Source organism: Lampetra planeri, chromosome 47 (genome assembly GCF_965212315.1).
Source record: "Lampetra planeri chromosome 47, kcLamPlan1.2.h2, whole genome shotgun sequence".
In the NCBI taxonomy this organism is placed as follows: Eukaryota; Metazoa; Chordata; class Hyperoartia; order Petromyzontiformes; family Petromyzontidae; genus Lampetra; species Lampetra planeri.
Genome location: NC_136153.1, coordinates 2825738 through 2844804, shown reverse-complemented (window position 1 = coordinate 2844804; position 19067 = coordinate 2825738). Strand labels below are relative to the sequence as shown.

General features: G+C 58.0%; 2 protein-coding genes across 2 annotated transcripts in view; one reads left to right on the top strand and one right to left on the bottom strand.

Moving 5' to 3' along the window:
• Positions 1-13902, top strand: part of LOC144733443 (uncharacterized) — a 35162-nt gene extending 21260 nt beyond the window's left edge. Inside the window, exons 9-17 of the mRNA XM_078615351.1 lie at positions 2118-2236; positions 3540-3994; positions 5368-5485; positions 6072-6313; positions 8066-8139; positions 10108-10158; positions 10651-10695; positions 11339-11508; positions 11999-13902. Coding sequence (XP_078471477.1) covers positions 2118-2236; positions 3540-3994; positions 5368-5485; positions 6072-6313; positions 8066-8139; positions 10108-10158; positions 10651-10695; positions 11339-11508; positions 11999-12310 — 1586 coding nt within the window. The 3' untranslated portion in view covers positions 12311-13902. The remainder of the gene's footprint in view (positions 1-2117; positions 2237-3539; positions 3995-5367; positions 5486-6071; positions 6314-8065; positions 8140-10107; positions 10159-10650; positions 10696-11338; positions 11509-11998) is intronic.
• Positions 13903-15743, bottom strand: GEMIN7 (gem nuclear organelle associated protein 7). The gene has a single exon (XM_078615439.1). The coding sequence runs from the start codon at positions 15640-15642 to the stop codon at positions 15148-15150; it is 495 nt and encodes a 164-aa protein (XP_078471565.1). The 5' UTR covers positions 15643-15743; the 3' UTR covers positions 13903-15147.
• Positions 15744-19067: the final 3324 nt, after the last annotated feature.

The window sequence follows — 19067 nt, the reverse complement described above, 5'->3', positions numbered from 1 at the left end:
GTGGTGACGCGGTGGTGGTGACGGGTGGTGGTGACGCGGTGGTGGTGACTCGGTGGTGGTGACGGGGTGGTGGTGACGCGGTGGTGGTGACGGGTGGTGGTGACGCGGTGGTGGTGACGCGGTGGTGGTGACGCGGTGGTGGTGACGGGGTGGTGGTGACGCGGTGGTGGTGACGCGGTGGTGGTGACGGGGTGGTGGTGACGCGGTGGTGGTGACGCGGTGGTGGTGACGGGGTGGTGGTGACGCGGTGGTGGTGACGGGTGGTGGTGACGCGGTGGTGGTGACGCGGTGGTGGTGACTCGGTGGTGGTGACGGGGTGGTGGTGACGCGGTGGTGGTGACGCGGTGGTGGTGACGCGGTGGTGGTGACGCGGTGGTGGTGACGCGGTGGTGGTGACGGGTGGTGGTGACGGGGTGGTGGTGACGCGGTGGTGGTGACGCGGTGGTGGTGACGCGGTGGTGGTGACGCGGTGGTGGTGACGCGGTGGTGGTGACGCGGTGGTGGTGACGCGGTGGTGGTGACGGGTGGTGGTGACGGGTGGTGGTGACGGGTGGTGGTGACGGGTGGTGGTGACGCGGTGGTGGTGACGGGTGGTGGTGACGGGGTGGTGGTGACGGGGTGGTGGTGACGCGGTGGTGGTGACGGGGTGGTGGTGACGGGGTGGTGGTGACGGGGTGGTGGTGACGCGGTGGTGGTGACGGGGTGGTGGTGAAGGGGTGGTGGTGACGCGGTGGTGGTGACGGGGTGGTGGTGACGGGGTGGTGGTGACGGGGTGGTGGTGACGGGGTGGTGGTGAAGGGGTGGTGGTGACGCGGTGGTGGTGAAGGGGTGGTGGTGACGCGGTGGTGAAGGGGTGGTGGTGACGGGGTGGTGGTGTCGCGGTGGTGGTGACGCGGTGGTGGTGACGGGTGGTGGTGACGCGGTGGTGGTGACGCGGTGGTGGTGACGGGGTGGTGGTGACGGGTGGTGGTGACGCGGTGGTGGTGACGGGGTGGTGGTGAAGGGGTGGTGGTGACGCGGTGGTGGTGACGGGGTGGTGGTGACGGGGTGGTGGTGACGGGGTGGTGGTGACGGGGTGGTGGTGAAGGGGTGGTGGTGACGCGGTGGTGGTGAAGGGGTGGTGGTGACGCGGTGGTGAAGGGGTGGTGGTGACGGGGTGGTGGTGTCGCGGTGGTGGTGACGCGGTGGTGGTGACGGGTGGTGGTGACGCGGTGGTGGTGACGCGGTGGTGGTGACGGGGTGGTGGTGACGGGTGGTGGTGACGCGGTGGTGGTGACGGGGTGGTGGTGACGGGTGGTGGTGAAGGGGTGGTGGTGACGCGGTGGTGGTGACGGGGTGGTGGTGACGGGGTGGTGGTGACGCGGTGGTGGTGACGCGGTGGTGGTGACGCGGTGGTGGTGACGCGGTGGTGGTGAAGGGGTGGTGGTGACGCGGTGGTGGTGACGGGGTGGTGGTGACGGGGTGGTGGTGACGGGGTGGTGGTGACGGGGTGGTGGTGACGGGGTGGTGGTGACGCGGTGGTGGTGACGGGGTGGTGGTGAAGGGGTGGTGGTGACGCGGTGGTGGTGACGGGGTGGTGGTGACGGGGTGGTGGTGACGGGGTGGTGGTGACGGGGTGGTGGTGAAGGGGTGGTGGTGACGCGGTGGTGGTGAAGGGGTGGTGGTGACGCGGTGGTGAAGGGGTGGTGGTGACGGGGTGGTGGTGTCGCGGTGGTGGTGACGCGGTGGTGGTGACGGGTGGTGGTGACGCGGTGGTGGTGACGCGGTGGTGGTGACGGGGTGGTGGTGACGGGTGGTGGTGACGCGGTGGTGGTGACGGGGTGGTGGTGACGGGTGGTGGTGAAGGGGTGGTGGTGACGCGGTGGTGGTGACGGGGTGGTGGTGACGGGGTGGTGGTGACGCGGTGGTGGTGACGCGGTGGTGGTGACGCGGTGGTGGTGACGCGGTGGTGGTGACGGGGTGGTGGTGACGCGGTGGTGGTGACGGGGTGGTGGTGACGCGGTGGTGGTGACGGGTGATGGTGACGCGGTGGTGGTGACGGGTGGTGGTGACGCGGTGGTGGTGACGGGGTGGTGGTGACGTGGTGGTGGTGTCGCGGTGGTGGTGTCGTGGGCCAGGCGGAGGCCTGGACTCGCTGGCAGCCGAGGTCCATTGCAGGAGGGCGGCCGTGCAGAGTCTGCGCGAGAAGGTGGAAGCCATCGAGCTTCAGATCCAGCAGACGCAAGCTCAGCGGCAGGTGCGTGCGGCGTGCGAGGTGTGCGTGCGTGCGAGGTGTGCGTGCGTGCGGCGTGTGCGTGCGGCGTGCGAGGTGTGCGTGCGAGGTGTGCGTGCGGCGTGTGCGTGCGTACGAGGTGTGCGTGCGAGGTGTGCGTGCGAGGTGTGCGTGCGGCGTGTGCGTGCGTGCGAGGTGTGCGTGCGGCGTGTGCGTGCGTACGAGGTGTGCGTGCGAGGTGTGCGTGCGAGGTGTGCGTGCGTGCGAGGTGTGCGTGCGTACGAGGTGTGCGTGCGTGCGAGGTGTGCGTGCAGCGTGTGCGTGCGTACGAGGTGTGCGAGGTGTGCGTGCGAGGTGTGCGTGCTTGCGAGGTGTGCGTGCGAGGTGTGCGTGCGTACGAGCGGTAGTGAACCAGTTGGCACGCTACTCCACGAACTCGGCGACCCAAGTTGCTCGCTAACAGCTCTTGCCCCAGCCGTCTGTTAAAGACTATACGGGGGATCTTTGTCTTTGTGTATGAGCATACAAGCAAGTGTGTGAGTGAGCGCCCGAGTTCTGAGTCGGGCGCCTTTCTGTGTGGAGTTTCTATGTTCTCCCCATGTTCTGTGGGTTCTCTGATTTCCTTCTATAAGCTAACAAAATAACCATACACACAGTGGCAGCATCGCTTCCTCCTGCAAATAATTGGCCGAACCCTCTTGGATAAAGAGCCTTGAGACTGTGAGGCTTTGCGGGGAAAACACGAGCAATTTAAAAATAAAATCCGTCATCGCCCATCCAAGTGATGTCCAGGATCAACCCCGCTTAGCTCTGACGAGATCGAGCTCAGTGTGGGGGTGATGCGATCGTAGCGCCAAGCACGGACACCGATCATCGTGTTGCGTGGCTGCTAAGAGCCTGATATTGCCACCTCGCTGGTATTAATATTCCCTAAAACGGCGGCGGCGGTGATGGCAGCAGCAGCCAGTCTGCCAAGCGCTGTGATCCATTTGCTGACACAAAACTTACCTGGATGGATTTAACCCCGTGATCTCGTGCGAACATTACCTCCGATTAGCACGGTTGGCCACGTGCGGTGGGAAAGAAGTTCAACATACTTGCACACAGACTTAGAGTACTACCGCCATCTATTGGTAGAAGTGATTTTTTTAACGTATGAATTGTAATAATTTAAACTCTCATTATTTGCCATCAGCCATAACGGGAATTGCTCTCTGCTGATGACGTCGGTGTCTGTTCCGAGACCCGCGGTAACACGAACTGTGCCCCGGGGGGTGGACAATCCCCGCGTCTCCCCACGTCCCCTTCACGTTGTCCACCCGCACAGGACCCGCCGTCGGCAGCCACCGCCACGACCGCCAGCGCCAGCTCCCGCGCCAGCGGAGCTGGCCACGCCGGCTCGGCCCCGGCGTTCCAGCCCCCCGTCGCCATCGTCCCTCCCTCCCTAGCGCCGACGCCGAGCAACGCGGGCGGCGCTATCTCCTCCTCCTCCTCCTTCTCCGAGCAGCAGCGGCAGCAGCAGCAGCAGCAGTGGCAGAAGCAGCAGCAGCAGCCGCAGGAGCAAGGCGGGCCGTGCGTGGCAGCGTGCGAGGCGGAGGAGTGGGGGGGTGGCGGTGGGGGAGGTGGGGGAGGTGGCGCCTCCCAGCCCGACGTGGGCTGGGCGCGGTTCCCGGAGTTCGGAGACCCCCGCCCGGCCCAGCCCAGAGCCGGGGTCGCCCGGAGCAGAGGCTCCCAGTCGGAGCGGCGCACGGGGCCGCACGGGGGCGCCGGCTCCAACAGCTTGTGAGGAGAGACGCACGCACGCACGCACCTACCATCGCCAGCGGCACTGTTATCACAAGCAGCTTGTGAGGAGAGACGCACGCACCTACCATCGCCAGCGGCACTGTTGATCACACGCAGCTTGCGAGAGACGCACACACGCACCTACCATCGCCAGCGGCACTGTTGATCACACGCAGCTTGCGAGAGACGCACACACGCACCTACCATCGCCAGCGGCACTGTTGATCACACGCAGCTTGCGAGAGACGCACACACGCACCTACCATCGCCAGCGGCACTGTTGATCACAAGCAGCTTGTGAGGAGAGACGCACGCACCTACCATCGCCAGTGGCACTGTTGATCACACGCAGCTTGCGAGAGACGCACACACGCACCTACCATCGCCAGCGGCACTGTTGATCACAAGCAGCTTGTGAGGAGAGACGCACGCACGCACCTACCATCGCCAGCGGCACTGTTGATCACAAGCAGCTTGAGAGAGACGCACGCACGCACCTACCATCGCCAGCGGCACTGTTGATCACAAGCAGGCCAGTGGCACTGCTGTCACACCAACACCACCGCCCGTGCACCGGTGGTAGCATTGGCACGTAGGCAGGTGGCAGCGTTGGCACATTGGCAGGTGGCAGCGTTTAAGGACAAGTTCTGCATCGCGCTCTCGTCATCACCCCACGATCTCGCTAGCGACGGCACGCAAAACATCCCCCGGCTTTTTTTTTTCTTTCTAGATTTGAAGCTTTCGTGACTGTAAGGATTCATACTCTTAGGTTTTTTCGGTAAAGTCACGTAGGTAAAAAAAAAAACTAAATAATAGAAATAATAATAGAAATAAAATAAAAATCACGACGTTTCGGAGGCTACACAAGTCTCCGTCATCAGGTGGGACCGTCACAGCCATATTTACTTATTTAGCTGTGACGGTCCCACCTGAAGACGGAGACTTGTGTTGCCTCCGAAACGTCGTGATTTTTATTTCATTTCTATAATTTGTATTATATATTTTTATTTTGTACCTACGTGACTTTACCGAAAAATCCTAAGAGTATGAGTATCCCCCGGCTTCACGCAACGAACGTCACTCTCGTACGGCAGGGTGGGTGGGAGAGCGCCCGCCCTCTACCGTGTAGACCAATGGTCACTTGAGGTAGAAGAAGGGATCTTGGAGGTAGCTCTGCAACATCCTCTTCTGCGGGCCATCGTCCGGCGACACGATGGGTCGCGCTGCTGCTCTGCGAGATTTCCGAGTGGACTAGTCCGACTCGGAGCTTCGATCGCGACACAAATTCACGAGAAAACAGACGAGAAGACGGACGGCACTTTGTGGTGCGCTCCTTGAGGACCACGTCCGTTGCTGTTTGTTGTTCTCAGTCTGGAGCGCAACATCTCGAGTTTCCCCGCGGTGGACGGGTCCCACGGGAACGATGGGAAACCCAGCGCAGCCTCGGCCTTCACTCCGCAGGCGCCCTCGGCCTCCGCCTACTGCCCGGTGAGAGGACAGACACGGCCCGGCCCAGCCGGCTCGCGCGATAACTCGCGATTCGGCGTTCGACGCGAATTTGTGTTTGCGCCATACTTTCAGATTCTCGTGTCACGCTGCTGCTGTTTTTTTTGTTGCTTGGATTTCCGTTTTTCTCCATCGCAGTACTTTTATTTTGTATTCGACTTGCTGCTGTCGTTTCGGTGACGACGCAGGTCACTCGTGCAAATGAGAACATCCTGGTCTCTTCAGTGCTGGTGTTGGTGGTGATTGTGGTGATTGTGGTGATTGTGGTGATTGTGGTGATTGTGATGGTTGTGATGGTGCTGGTGGTGCTGGTGGTGATGATGGAGATGGAAATGATGGTGGTGGTTGTGATGGCGGTTGTAATAGTGGTGGTGATGATTGTGATGATGATAGTCATCTTGGTGGAAATTATAACGGCGATGGTGACTGTGTTGGTGGCGACGATGTACTTGGCGGTGGTGTGGCTGTCATGGTGGTGGTTGTCGTGGCGATTAGCGGTGACCGCTACTCCCCTAACACCACCTGTGCTCTCTCTCCATCCCTGCCCGTCTCTCCCGCGCGTGCCCAGCTGGGCTCGTGCGTGCGCGCCGTGGCGCTCTGCCGATTCCAGGCGGTGCAGCCCAACCACCTGGCGTTTTGCACGGGAGACGTCATCTCGGTGCGCGAGCGCCAGGACCTGTGGTGGCTGGGCGAGGTGGCAGGCCGCTCGGGGTGGTTCCCCAAGTCGTACGTGCGCGTGACGGACGGGGACGCGGCCGCCGTGCCGCCACCGCTCCCGCCGCCGCTCCCGCTCCTCGCCAACGGAGCCCGGTGGGTGTGAAGGCGGTGCGACTGCACCGCGGGGACGGTGGAGGGTGGGGGCGGGGTGGTCGGTGCCACGATGCGTAGAGACTTGCGTTGAGACCCGTAGCTCTTACATAGAGATGCACAGAGTTATACGTAGGCCGTAAACTCGCATACAGACCCATCGACTGACATTGAGGCCATAGACTCGGAGAGACCCATACACTTGCAAAGAGAACCATAGAATTGAACTGTAGACTCACGTAGAGATTCGTAAAATTACATATAGACCCACAGATCCACCAGTTGCATTGTATGCCTGGATGTGTTTTTAGCTATGGGAGGAAACTGTGCAGGGAGAGAACGCACGAACGCCACGCAACAAGGCACCCAAGTTGGGGTTTGAACCCAGGCCCTTCTCGCTGGGAGGCAGAGCCATTAGCACTGCGCCAACTGCCGCCCCATGTCGTGTTGGGATTCGAGTTTATTTGTGCGCGTGTTTTCACATCTGCCAGTCATCTAAGCCAGTCAACCCATGGCACCTGAGTCCCGTGACCTCCTGCCATCGGACGTTCGATACTTCACGTGGCCTTAAAGTGCACCTAGCCTGGCACAAGCGCCGTAGTGACGTTACCGCCACTTAGTGGCGAACGGCGGCTGTTGTTTCACATCCCTCTGCCAATCCACTGCGAGATGAACTTGCATCGTTACGCTTCGGTCATCGTTAGAGCCGGGGGGAATTTTGGGCAAAGATAATTCCTCAACAAAGATGAAGAGTACACAAGGAAGCATGGAAGGAGGTGTGCGTGCTTGGACTTAGCCTGAGAGAGGAACCGATCGATTACACTGGTCAACACACTTTTTCTGGCATAAGGTATTCCAACGGTTTTAAGGTAATTTTGGGGTGCTGATTCCAAAAACCTGATGTCTATCACATCAGGTTTTTGAGATATCAAATATTGCATTTTCAATAAAAACTGCAGAAGAAAAATATTAAATAAATGTGGATATCTACATACAATTATATTATAAACACACTATCCTAAAAATACAGCACCATATTTTAACACTAAAGCAGTCACTGGCTCGCAACAACTTGCAATCATAAGTGACAGAGTTAATTTCGGGTAAAATCAATGAAAATGGGGTATGCCGATAGCATCAAAATGAGATGTGATAGAGCAAATCTGAGATCAGATTTTGAATCGGCACCCTGAAATTAGTCTAGAACAGCTGCAAAAGTCCAGGCCAGATTTGTATTAAATTTTTTTTTGTTGTTGACCAGTGTTAGAGGACACATGTCACGGCGGTTGTTAAATAAATGAATAAAGTGAGCCGGTCGGCTCTGGCTGGAGGGGATGACGGCCGCTGGGTCGAGACTGGCGACGGAACGGCAGACAGAGGAAGGAAATGGAGCGCTCCGAGAGGCGACGTCCGCCGCGGAGATGGAGCGACTAAATCGTCGCGCGCGCGCGCGCCGACAGCGACGTGGTTTTTCTGCTTGGCGACGCCGTGGGAGCTGGGAGCTGGATGTGGGTTGGCGGCCACTGGACCCGGAGAGGTGGCGACGGCTTCCTTGGGGAAACCATCTTCGACGTCGTCGTCGAGCAGTGGAAAGCCTGTGGCCCCCCCTGGCACCGCCCCGCGTCACGCCAACATCGCTAACATCGCTAACATCGCCAACATCGCTAACATCGTTAACATCGCTAACATCGCTAACATCGTTAACATCGCTAACATCGCCAACATCGGCGCGTTGTGTCCCCCCCCCCCCCCCAGGAGCCAGAGGGGGGCGTGCACGGCGAGCGAGGAGGAGGCCCGGCGGGAGGGCAGAGATGCTGCAGTGCCGTCAGGTAACCGCCACCACCACCGCCACCGCCACCACAACCACCACAACCACAACCACCACAACAACCACCACCACAACCACCACCACTAGCACCACAACCACCACCACCACAACCACCACCACCACAACCACTACCACAACCACTACCACAACCACTACCACAACCACCACCACAACCACCACAACCACCACAACCACCACCACAACCACCACCACAACCACCACCACCACAACAACCACAACCACCACCACCACGACCACCACCACCACGACCACCACCACCACAACCACCACAACCACCACAACCACCACCACCACCACAACCACCACCACCACAACCACCACCACAACAACCACAACCACCACAACCACCACCACCACGACCACCACCACCACAACCACCACAACCACCACCACCACAACCACCACCACAACCACCACCACCACCACAACCACCACCACCACCACCACCACCACAACCACCACAACCGCCACAACCACCACCACAACCACCACCACTAGCACCACCACAACCACCACCACAACCACCACCACAACCACCACAACAACCACAACCACTACCACAACCACCACCACCACAACCACCACCGCCACCACAACCACTACAATCACCACCACCACCACAACCACCACAACCACCACCACAACCACCACCACAACAACCACAACCACCACCACAACCACAACCACCACCACTAGCACCCAGGCACTCCATAACAATCCAACCACTTGACCCGCCCGATTAGCGCGCTGCGCTTCGAACCCGGCCAATTACTCGCTCACGACCACTAACAAGGTGAGCATTTAACCTGTCCTAGGCCTCCCCTTGGTCGACTCAGCCTTAAACGAGAACCTGGTGCGGCGTGTCAACATCAACTCTGCGAGACGGTTTCTGTGGCCAATTTGATGATTCTTTAAAGATTTTGTGAGGTCACTTAATAATATTTTATGGCGCCATGTCGGTGAGATGTTAACTACCTCGCCTGGTATGCAGGAGGTCATGGGTTCCACCCCGGCCTTGACGCCTGCTGTATATTTGGAGTTTGCGTGTCTCTCTCCCCGTGGTCGCGTGGATTTTTCTGAGGGCTTTTCCCTCCACATTTAGAATCAACATCACGCGTTTGAAGTATTTGGCTGCTATAAATTCCCACACAAGCCACGTCGTTGAGCTATGTAGCTCAGTGGGCCTTACCTGACAAAATAAACATCGATTAGTTTAATAATTTGGCAAAGTCTTTGTCACAAGACCCCCCCACCACCCAACGCAGCCAAACAGCCGAGCCGAGTGACAACCCTCACAACAAGGGTGAGTCATTCAACATTCAGCCCACTATAGTAATAGGTTTTTACCCTTTCAACTGGTACAAAATTGACACCTTTATACAAGGGATAATTTGCAATAACCACAACACAAGCAGTCAAAATGCAAACAAAAAGAAAGAACTCTGATAATGATATGCAATGTCCTTGAAGTTGATTGGTCCACACCCGAGACAGCTTTTCTTAGAGCCTAGTTTCCATTGGTGTTGGACCAGATGACGCCAAAAGGCGTACAACTCAAAAACAGCGCACTATCAGAGTATTGAGAGCTCGGGGTAAGCATTTACACTGAGACATCTCCTTTACCTGTCTCGGGTGTGGACCAATCAACTTCAAGGACAGTGAATATCATTATCAGAGTTGTTTATTTTTGTTAGCATTTTGACTGCTTGTGTTGTGGTTATTGCAAAGGTGTCAGTTTTGTACCAGTTAAAAGGGTAAAAACCTATTACTATATTTTGCCTACTGGTAAAGGAGATGTCTCATAGTGTTAATTCAGCCGACTGTTGTTGACATGGACCGGGCTTGGGTTGTGGCCAGGAGGGCGACGATGGCCGATGGATCGCAGCGAATCCCCCCCCCCCCCCCCCCCCCGAGTAAATCACGATTTTTTTTGTTTCAATTTGTCCAGATTCGTGGAACCACTCCAAGTCGCGGCCGTACACGAGCATCCTGAGGAGAGGTAACGGCCGCCTCCACCTGTGCCCCCCCGCCCCTGCCGCTGGCCTCCCCCGATTTTGATGTCACCTCCCGGATTCCGCCGTGACTCTGTGTGTGCCTTGCGGAGAATTGGCGGCGGCTCTGGTACTTCCGCGGCGCTGTGAGGCAGCGCCGCCGGGACCACACGGCCCCACGGAACCACGTTCAACGTGGACAAATTCTAGCCCCGAGATCTAAAAGTCTCAAGTTGCATCGTCGTGTGGAGAACATCGGGTGGGAACGTACTGCCCCCCAACCCACTGTGTGGACCAGAGGTCAATTGAAGGCATCTCAGCGGTAGTTCCGTGATGTCCGCTTCCGTGGGCCGTTGTCTAATAACAGGAGTTCAGAACGGGTGCTCCATCTCATTACGCCACGCCGGTGTTGGCACAATCGGGATGAGATTGTCGAAAACATTAAATGTGCGGTTGAGCGTTTTGTTTTGGGCTCGGCTGATGACCATTTTGTGTTTCAGTCTCCAAGCCAAAGGCCCCTGCTCCTCCAGTCCACAGACATGAGAGTACGTCCACACGCACACACACGCACACACGTGCACACACATCCACACACACGTCCACACGCACACACGTCCACACGCACACACGTGCACACACGTCCACACGCACACACACGCGCACACAGGTCCACGCGCACACACGTCCACACGCACACACACGTACACACACGTCCACGCGCACACACGTCCACATGTACACACGTCCACATGTACACACGCAGGTCCACACGCACACACGTCCACACACGCACACACGCAAAGACAAATGTCTACCGTGTAGCCTTAGCAAGTGCTGTGAGCGAGCACCTTGGAAGGGCGGCACTACGCACGAGGGGGCTGGCAGCCGGCACCACGTCCGGCCGCCTTTGTCTCCCCAGTGGCGATGTTTACACACCGCACCAGGTACTCATTCGAGGCTGAGTCGACCTAGGGGAGGCCCAGGACCGGTTCAGATAATCGTCACTGGTGTTGGCCGTGAGCGGGAATTGAATTACTCAATTGGGGATCACACACACGAAGCAAACAGCAACATCGCCCACGACTGCAAAAACTTGGCAGGACCCTCCTAAAAAAGTCTTCAGACTCGGTGAGGCCTTCCTTTTTGATCTACACCATTGTCTCTGCTGGCTTCTGTGTCTCTCTGCAGAGTGCGCCGCGCTGTTTGACTACACGAGCAAAGAGGCCGGCGATTTGTCCTTCCTGAAGGGCGACATCATCACGCTGGTCAGTAAGAACGACAGGGATTGGTGGACAGGGACGCTCAACGGCAAGACGGGCCTCTTCCCGAGCAATCACGTGGAGGTGCTGACCACCAAGGTGGGTGCGTGCAGGGTGGTGGCGTGGGCAACGTGTTGGGGGGGAAACGATTCTCTCCTCGACTCTCTGGTCCATACCCGGTCAAAACAAACTCAACTCCATGGGGCAGTGGGGGAGGCCCTACTCCCCTTCATTCTTCTGTCCCCTTTACGTGGTTCTGCCGCGCCGGAATGGATGTTTGCGGTTTTTTTTTGTTCTAGATTTGAAGCTTTCGTGACTGCAAGGATTCATATTCTTAGGTTTTTTCGGTAAAGTCACGTAGGTGAAAAATTAAAATTAATAAAAGTAAAATAAAATAAAAATCACGTTTCGGAGGCAACACAAGCTTTAATTTTACATTTTTGTATCCCGTTGTTGGAACCCCTCGGTGTGGTATGCCAGACCCCATGTGCTGCTGTAAAAAGTATCATAAAAAATACGCTCAACTCAAATCGTCATCACACCCTGGTCCCGTCGTCGCTCACGCTGCCTTGTCCCCCTTTCCTCTCAGGCCGGCGAACCGTCCGCACCGTCTGCACCGTCGTCGGCACCGGCGTCGGCACCGGCGTGCCCCGGCGGCAGCGCCGGTCGCGGCGCGGACACCACCGCGTCGCGGCCCGGGGGCCCGTCGGCCCGCAGCGTCGTGGCCCTCTACGACTACTGCGCGCAGAACTCGGACGAGCTCTCGTTCGTGCGCGGCCAGAGCATCGGCGTGACGCGGCAGGCCCACCCCGACTGGTGGGAGGGCGAGGCCGGCGGCCTGCGCGGCCTCTTCCCCTCCAACTACGTCAGGGAGGTCCTCCCGCCGGAGTCGTCGCTCTGAGTCGGGATCGTCGCGGCCGCGCGCCGAGCCACGTTTCGCACGCCGGAACCCGCGATCTGAGAGGACGCAGGGTTCCATTTCATCTGCCGGTCGGGCAGTTTTGAAGGAATGGCGCGAGTTTCCTTAACCGGGGTGCGTCCCGCCCCCAACCTCCGCCGATCCGGCAGTATGAATACCCCCACGGTAAAATTGGATCGGCAGGGTCCAGTGTGGGGCCGGATAAAATGTGGGCAAGTCCGCCTCCCCCTCCGACACGCCCAGGTCAACGTGGGAGCCGATCAAATTGTACCCACGCGAGAGTTGCCTCCCGCACGACGGGCCCTCCCATCGGCCATCGACGCGCGCGGCCGCAGGGCGGCGCCCTTCTTACGCTTTCCTTCGGCGCCTCGCGGGGACTCGCGGGGACTCGCGGCGACTCGCGGCTTAGCGCACGGACGCACGACCGACCCGTGTGCGTCTCTCGTCTGCCGCTCTCTCATTTATCTCTCTGCGGCCGAGTGGGCCGAAGCTCAGCGGGCCTCTCCCAAGGGCCGTCGTGCGCCGCACCTTGGGAGAGGAGCCGCTCTCAGTCATTGCGGCGTCTGCCACGAGTCCCAGGGGTGCACGGCGCCCCCCCCCCCCCACCCTGCACGGGGGCAGGGTGACGGGGGTCACCATGGTGACGGGGGTCACCATGGTGACGGGGGTCACCATGGTGACGGGGGTCACCATGGTGACGGGGGTCACCATGGTGACGGGGGTCACCATGGTGACGGGGGTCACCATGGTGACGGGGGTCACCATGGTGACGGGGGTCACCATGGTGACGGGGGTCACCATGGTGACGGGGGTCACCATGGTGACAAGGGTCACCTAGGTGACCGCCGTAGGTGTGGCGTTAAAACGAAACCTACAGCCCTGCGTCACTCCACTGCTGGAACCGGGTTACTCTGGCTCCGTGGGGGTTATTTGGTCATCTTGGTTTGGCGACGGTTGGGGAAGCGTGGATATGGGAGCATACAAGTACGGAACAAGAAAGGCTTTTTCTGCACTGCCCTGTTTGCCCACCACGTGGCCCAGCCGATAGCGGCTACGGTGCACGGTGGGCGCCCGTACGTGACCGTCTCGGGCTTTGAGGTCTGTTAAGGTCGGGCGCATTCCAGGTGACCGGCGAAAGGGGGAGAAGCGCGTGCGTTGCAATGACTTTAATTTGCGTGCGTGTGTGGGGCAGTCTCAATGTTGTGACAGAAGGAACCAGGTACCTCCGATGGACGGTCAGTGGTGAGCTCTGTAATGACCTGTGATGTATGTTCACCTCGCTGTTCTTATATATATGTGTGTTATTTTGTTAAACTCTTTGCATTCCACGAGTTGGGAAATGCTGGTGAAATCAAAACAGAAATGTGGGGTAAGGGGTAGGTGGTAGGTGAATGTGGGGAGTTGATGGGGGGGGGGAGGCAGCTGAAACCGGCACGGTGTGACCGGCAGTGAATAACACGAGACGCAGTAAAGCCGATTCAAAATATTTGCAGCGAGAATGAAATACTCGCACTAATGTAAAAACAAAAGTTATTGAACGTTAAATATTAATATAATAAACCTTTCCATCAAAAGCTTGTGCCCACAATTTATTTCTCACTTTCGTTGCGTGTTAAAAAAAATACATGAAACGTGTCTGGTGATCGTGATTCACTCCACCAAATCCACCCTTGCCGAGACTGGGGGGGGGGGGGGGGGAGCACAAGGTGGTGTGGTGGGGGTCCTCCAACCCATAGAGCGAGGGCCCCCACCCCACAAAAACCCCGCAGGCTGCCTGGACACGGGGAGAACACGAGACTCGGCCCAGCGAAGGACTCTGGGTTGACGCTGACGCTGCTGCTGCTGCTTGGACAGGGCTGTGTGTGAGACGGCTCCTTGCAAGAACTGCCGGAGACTAGCACTTGCCCCAGCAGCCAGCGAAGGCTACACGGGGGACCTTTGCCCGTGACTTGGGAGAGTCCATCTCATCTCGCGACCAGCAGCAGGGATCGAGGAAGGCTTGGAACGGAGCGACTCCGTCAACGGGACGGACAGAGCCGCGTGGCGTTTTTGCGGTTGTGCCGGTGCTAAGTGTTGTTCGGCACGATGTCCGACGTTTCGCTGCGTGTGCTGGGGAGCTTTTCAGGAACGGACGATGAATGTGGTGTAGACCCAACATCGTTCCACGTGTGATGCGTGCTATGCAGAACAAGTGCCATAGGTTAATCCTGACGTCACATCCGACACGTCTCAAAGGCCCATACACCTCTCACAGCCTCATAACGTCTCTCAAGAGTCCAGTAAGTCATGACGTCTCTGTCCATCACGTCACACAAGTTCACAGTCCCATCGAGTCTCAGACGTGCAGCACGTCTCTCAAATGTTTTACCAGCGCAGGAGTACATCACGTCCATCAAGAGTCCAGCATGCCATCAAGTCTCTCCCTGTTCGTCACATCTCTCAGCGTTCATCACAGCATTCATACTGGTAGGAACCCACTGGTTTCACCAGCCCTAAGGGGATTATTGTGTCCGTCCGTTGTGCAGGGAGGGGCTGGGTGGGGAGGGTGGGGCTGGGTGGGGGGTGGGAGGGGTGGGGCTAGGTGGGAAAGGGCTGGTCACCACCGTGGTGCCCTTATAAAACTCAACTACTCACGCCGGCTTGTGCCCGCCCTCAGTCAGCCATATTTGCGGAATACACCGAGCAACCCAACGTTCCTACCAGCTCCCTCCGCAGCAGGAATGTGTTTAGATCTCTCCCTGTTCGTCACGCCTCTCAACAGTCCAGCACGTCCCTGGCGTCACCAAGCGGCGAGACTTCACCAAGCGGCAGCGTCCCCCTCAAGCAAGCGCGGCGGCCTCGTCCCACGCTCCCTCGGCACGCTCCGGCGCGCGGGGCAGCGCTGCGGGCACGGCGCAGGAGAAGTGGAGGACGTCGCTGGCGCGCAGCAGGGCGCTCTCCTGCACGCCCAGCGGGGTGCCGAGCGCCGACACGAGGAGGCTCAGCAGCTCGAGGTCGCAGGCGCTCAGCACCGCGGGGAGCCGCTCCGGGCGCGAGAAGAGGCGGAACCGCGCCGGCCTCCCGCACGCGGCGCCCAGCCCCAGCAGGAACCTCTCGCGCAGCTGGGCGCGGGCCGCCTGCTCCCGGCACACTAACGAGGAGTGAGCCGCCGCCTTGGAGGAGGAGGAGCAGGAGGTGCCCGTCTCGTGCGAGGAAGCGACGCGGTGCAGGGCGCGGAAGCGCGCAGAGTTCGGGTCGAAGCCTTTGCCGCCGTTGGGGCCGAGGGGCAACCTCAAGACGGGGACCGGGATCGCCATGGGAACCGGGGTCGCCATGGGAACCGGGGTCACCGTGGGAACCGGAGTCGCCGTGGGGACCGGGGTCGCCGTGGGGACCGGGGTCGCCGTGGGGACCGGGGTCGCCGTGGGGACCGGGGTCCTCCCTGGTGGTAGCACGGAAGGGGGGGGGGGGAGATTGCGCGTTGTAATCCAGGCGAGTGCAGCGGTCAGGTGCTGCGGCCCCTGGCTACCTGAGTTCGATTCCCCGCTCACGCCCACCAAGGCCAGCGACGATTGTCTGAACACAGTCCCTGGGACTTCCTCCCCTAGGTCGACTCTGCCTTAAATCGAGTCCTGTGCTGGTAGCCCTGGTTCGGTGAACATCGCCACGAGGAAAACAAAGGCGGACGGGCGTGGTGCTGGCTACCCACAACCTCGCGCGCTGTAGGACTTAATTGTTTATTTTCGATTTAAAGCTTTCGTGACTGCAGGGATTCATCTTCTTGGTTCTTTCGGTAAAGTCACGTAGAAGGGAAATAATAAAATAATAAAAATAAAACATAATAAAATAATTCTCACGACGTTTCGGCCACAACGCAAGCAGGATGGATGTTCTTCACCTGAGGACGGCTGCTTGCGTTGTTGCCGAAACGTGAGAATTATTTTATTATGTTTTATTTTTATTATTTCCCTTCTACGTGACTTTACCGAAAGAACCAAGAAGACGTAATAGTTGCTGCTTGCTGGCAGCACTTGCTCCACGGGGGGGGGGGGGGATCTTTGTCTTTCGTTATCATTATTGTTTTTGGACGAGTTTGCCGGGGAAGGCGAGTTTTTCCTCATCCCATCAGCCCCGCGGCAGCATTCCTTCTGGGGGCAGTGCACAATGTCATACTGGTAGGAACCTCCTGGTTACACCAGCCCACAGGGGATTATTGTGTCCGTCGCGCAGGAAGGGGCAGGGTGGGGAGGAGCGGCTGGGTGGGGGGAGGGTGTGGAGGGGTTGGGTGGGGAGGGTAGGGAGGGGCTGGTTGGGGAAGGTGGGGCTGGGTGGGGGATGGGAGGGGTGGGGCTGGGAGGGGCTGGGAGGGGTTGAGGGGCTGGTCACCCCGTGGTGCCCTTATAAAACTCAACGTTTAACCTTCTCACGCCGGCTTGTGCCCGCCCTCACAGTCGGGCATATTTGCGGAATACACCACGCCGCCGTTGACCCTGGCCATTGACCGAGCAACCCAACGTTCCTACCAGCTCCCTCCGCAGGACAATGTGTTTTCTACGTAATATTTATATATGTTCAGCAGCATCGCACTTAGCACGAGGGCGAATAACCCAGACTGGTTTCGACATGTGTTGTCTTCATCAGCACCGATGCGGGCAGGCAAGGGCCTCAGTTCGACGCAGAACTCCATGAACACACAACAAGCTGGGACCCTTCCGTTACTCCACTGCGAGACGCCGTTGCGGGTCGATTGACCATACTTCACCACGCTGGTCAGTGCCGGTTGGCGCGTAGAAGTCGCCGTTTAAATTTCGATTTAAAGCTTTCGTGACTGCAGGGATTCATCTTCTTGGTTCTTTCGGTAAAGTCACGTAGAAGGGAAGTAATAAAATAATAAAAATAAAACAAACTAATTCTCACGACGTTTCGGCCACAACGCAAGCAGCCGTCCTCAGGTGAAGAGGACGGCTGCTTGCGTTGCGGCCGAAACGTCGTGAGAATTATTTTATTATGTTTAATATTTTTGTTATTTTATAACTTCCCTTCCACGTGATGACTTTACCGAAAGAACCAAGAAGTCGCTGTTTGGTCAGAAGGCCGAGCCTTGGGCCTAGCCCGCTCAGTCAACGACACGCACTGACCAGCGCGGTGAACTATGCTCAAGCGCCCTGCCCCCTGCACACTCACCGCTCGCTCGCTCGCTGGGACTCGCACTGCCTCGGGAAAGAGGCCCTCGTCCGGCGGGGGATAGAGCGGGCCGGGGGGGTCTCCTCGCCGCCTTCCGCCGCGACTCCCGCGTGCTGAGTGCGTACCCAAGTGGGCGGGGCGGAGTACCCACGTGGGCGGAGTCACCAAGTGGGCGGGGTACCCACGTGGGAGGGGTCCCCACGTGGGCGGAGTCACCAAGTGGGCGGGGTCCCCACGTGGGCGGAGTCACCAAGTAAGCGGAGTCACCAAGTGGGCGGGGTCCTCACGTGGGAGGGGTCACCACGTGGGAGGGGTCACCAAGTGGGAGGGGTCATTAAGTGGGAGGGGTCACCACGTGAGAGGGGTCACCACGTGAGAGGGGTCATCACGTGGGCGGAGTCACCAAGTGGGCGGAGTCACCACGTGGGCGGGGCGGAGTCCCCACGTGGTCGGGGTTCTTTGTGGGGAGCGGTGGCGCAGCGGTTAGCGCGCTGCGGGTACGACCCCTGCACACAGAGCAGAGTTCCAATTACCGCTCGCGGCCACCAACATCACGTGACGATTACCCCCCCCGCCCCCTAGGTAGACTCAGCCTCAAATTACTACCTGGTGCGCTCCTTTTAATTTTACACGTAAGGGGCCGTCCATAAATGACGTCACGCGATTTTTGACGATTTTTGACCCCCCCCCCTCGTCACGCGGCGTGGCAAAAAGTCAGACCCCCCCCCCCCAAAAAAAAATGAAACATGCTTCAAATCGCTTTAAACTATTGTCATTGTAGTGCGTATTTAATGTGGCGCTGCAATTTGATGTTGTAGGAGAAAACATTTATTAAAAAGTCTATTTAATTAAGTAGAACGTGTTGTCTATATTTATTTACAGTTGCGCATTTTGATGTGACGTCACATTCCTCACCCCCCCCCCCCGTCACACATCGTCACAAATGTCTGACACCCCCTAGGTGCGTGACGTCATTTATGGACGGCCCCTCACTTTGCGCAAGAGCGCAGAAGCGTGGTCACCACATCTACCACGCCTCTATATAAGGGACGAAACAGGTGGAGTTCTACACAAATCTGGCTGTCGCCTGAAGAAGCGAGTTGTAATTGCATAATATTATTATGTTAAATTTGTATTATTTTATTATTTCCCTTCTACGTGACTTTACCGAAAGAACCAAGAAGATGAATCCCTGCATATACTAATAGGGGTTTTCCCCTTTTTTCTGGCAACAAAACTGACACCTTTTGCAAGGAATCATGTTTACATTAACCGCAATACTTGCAGTCAAATGCAAACAAAAAACAACACTCTGGCAATTTATGCATTGTCCTTGAAACTGATTGGTCCACACCAGAGACAGCTTTCTTTGGAGCCTCGTCTCATATGGTGTTCGACCAGATGACTGGCAAAACAGGTCCCATGATGAATCCCTGCAGTCACGAAAGCTTTAAATCGAAAGTCAAAAATCCTCAACTTGTTCGCCATCGTTGTCAACGCGTGCCTGGAATCTTCCCCAGGTGGTCTCCAGAGCCTGGAAGCGGCACACTTATTGTGGTGTTGTTGCAAATTCTCA

Excerpts from the sequence above, each read along its gene's own strand:
- GEMIN7 (XM_078615439.1), bottom strand. The coding sequence starts at position 15,642 with ATGGCGACCCCGGTTCCCATGGCGATCCCGGTCCCCGTCTTGAGGTTG.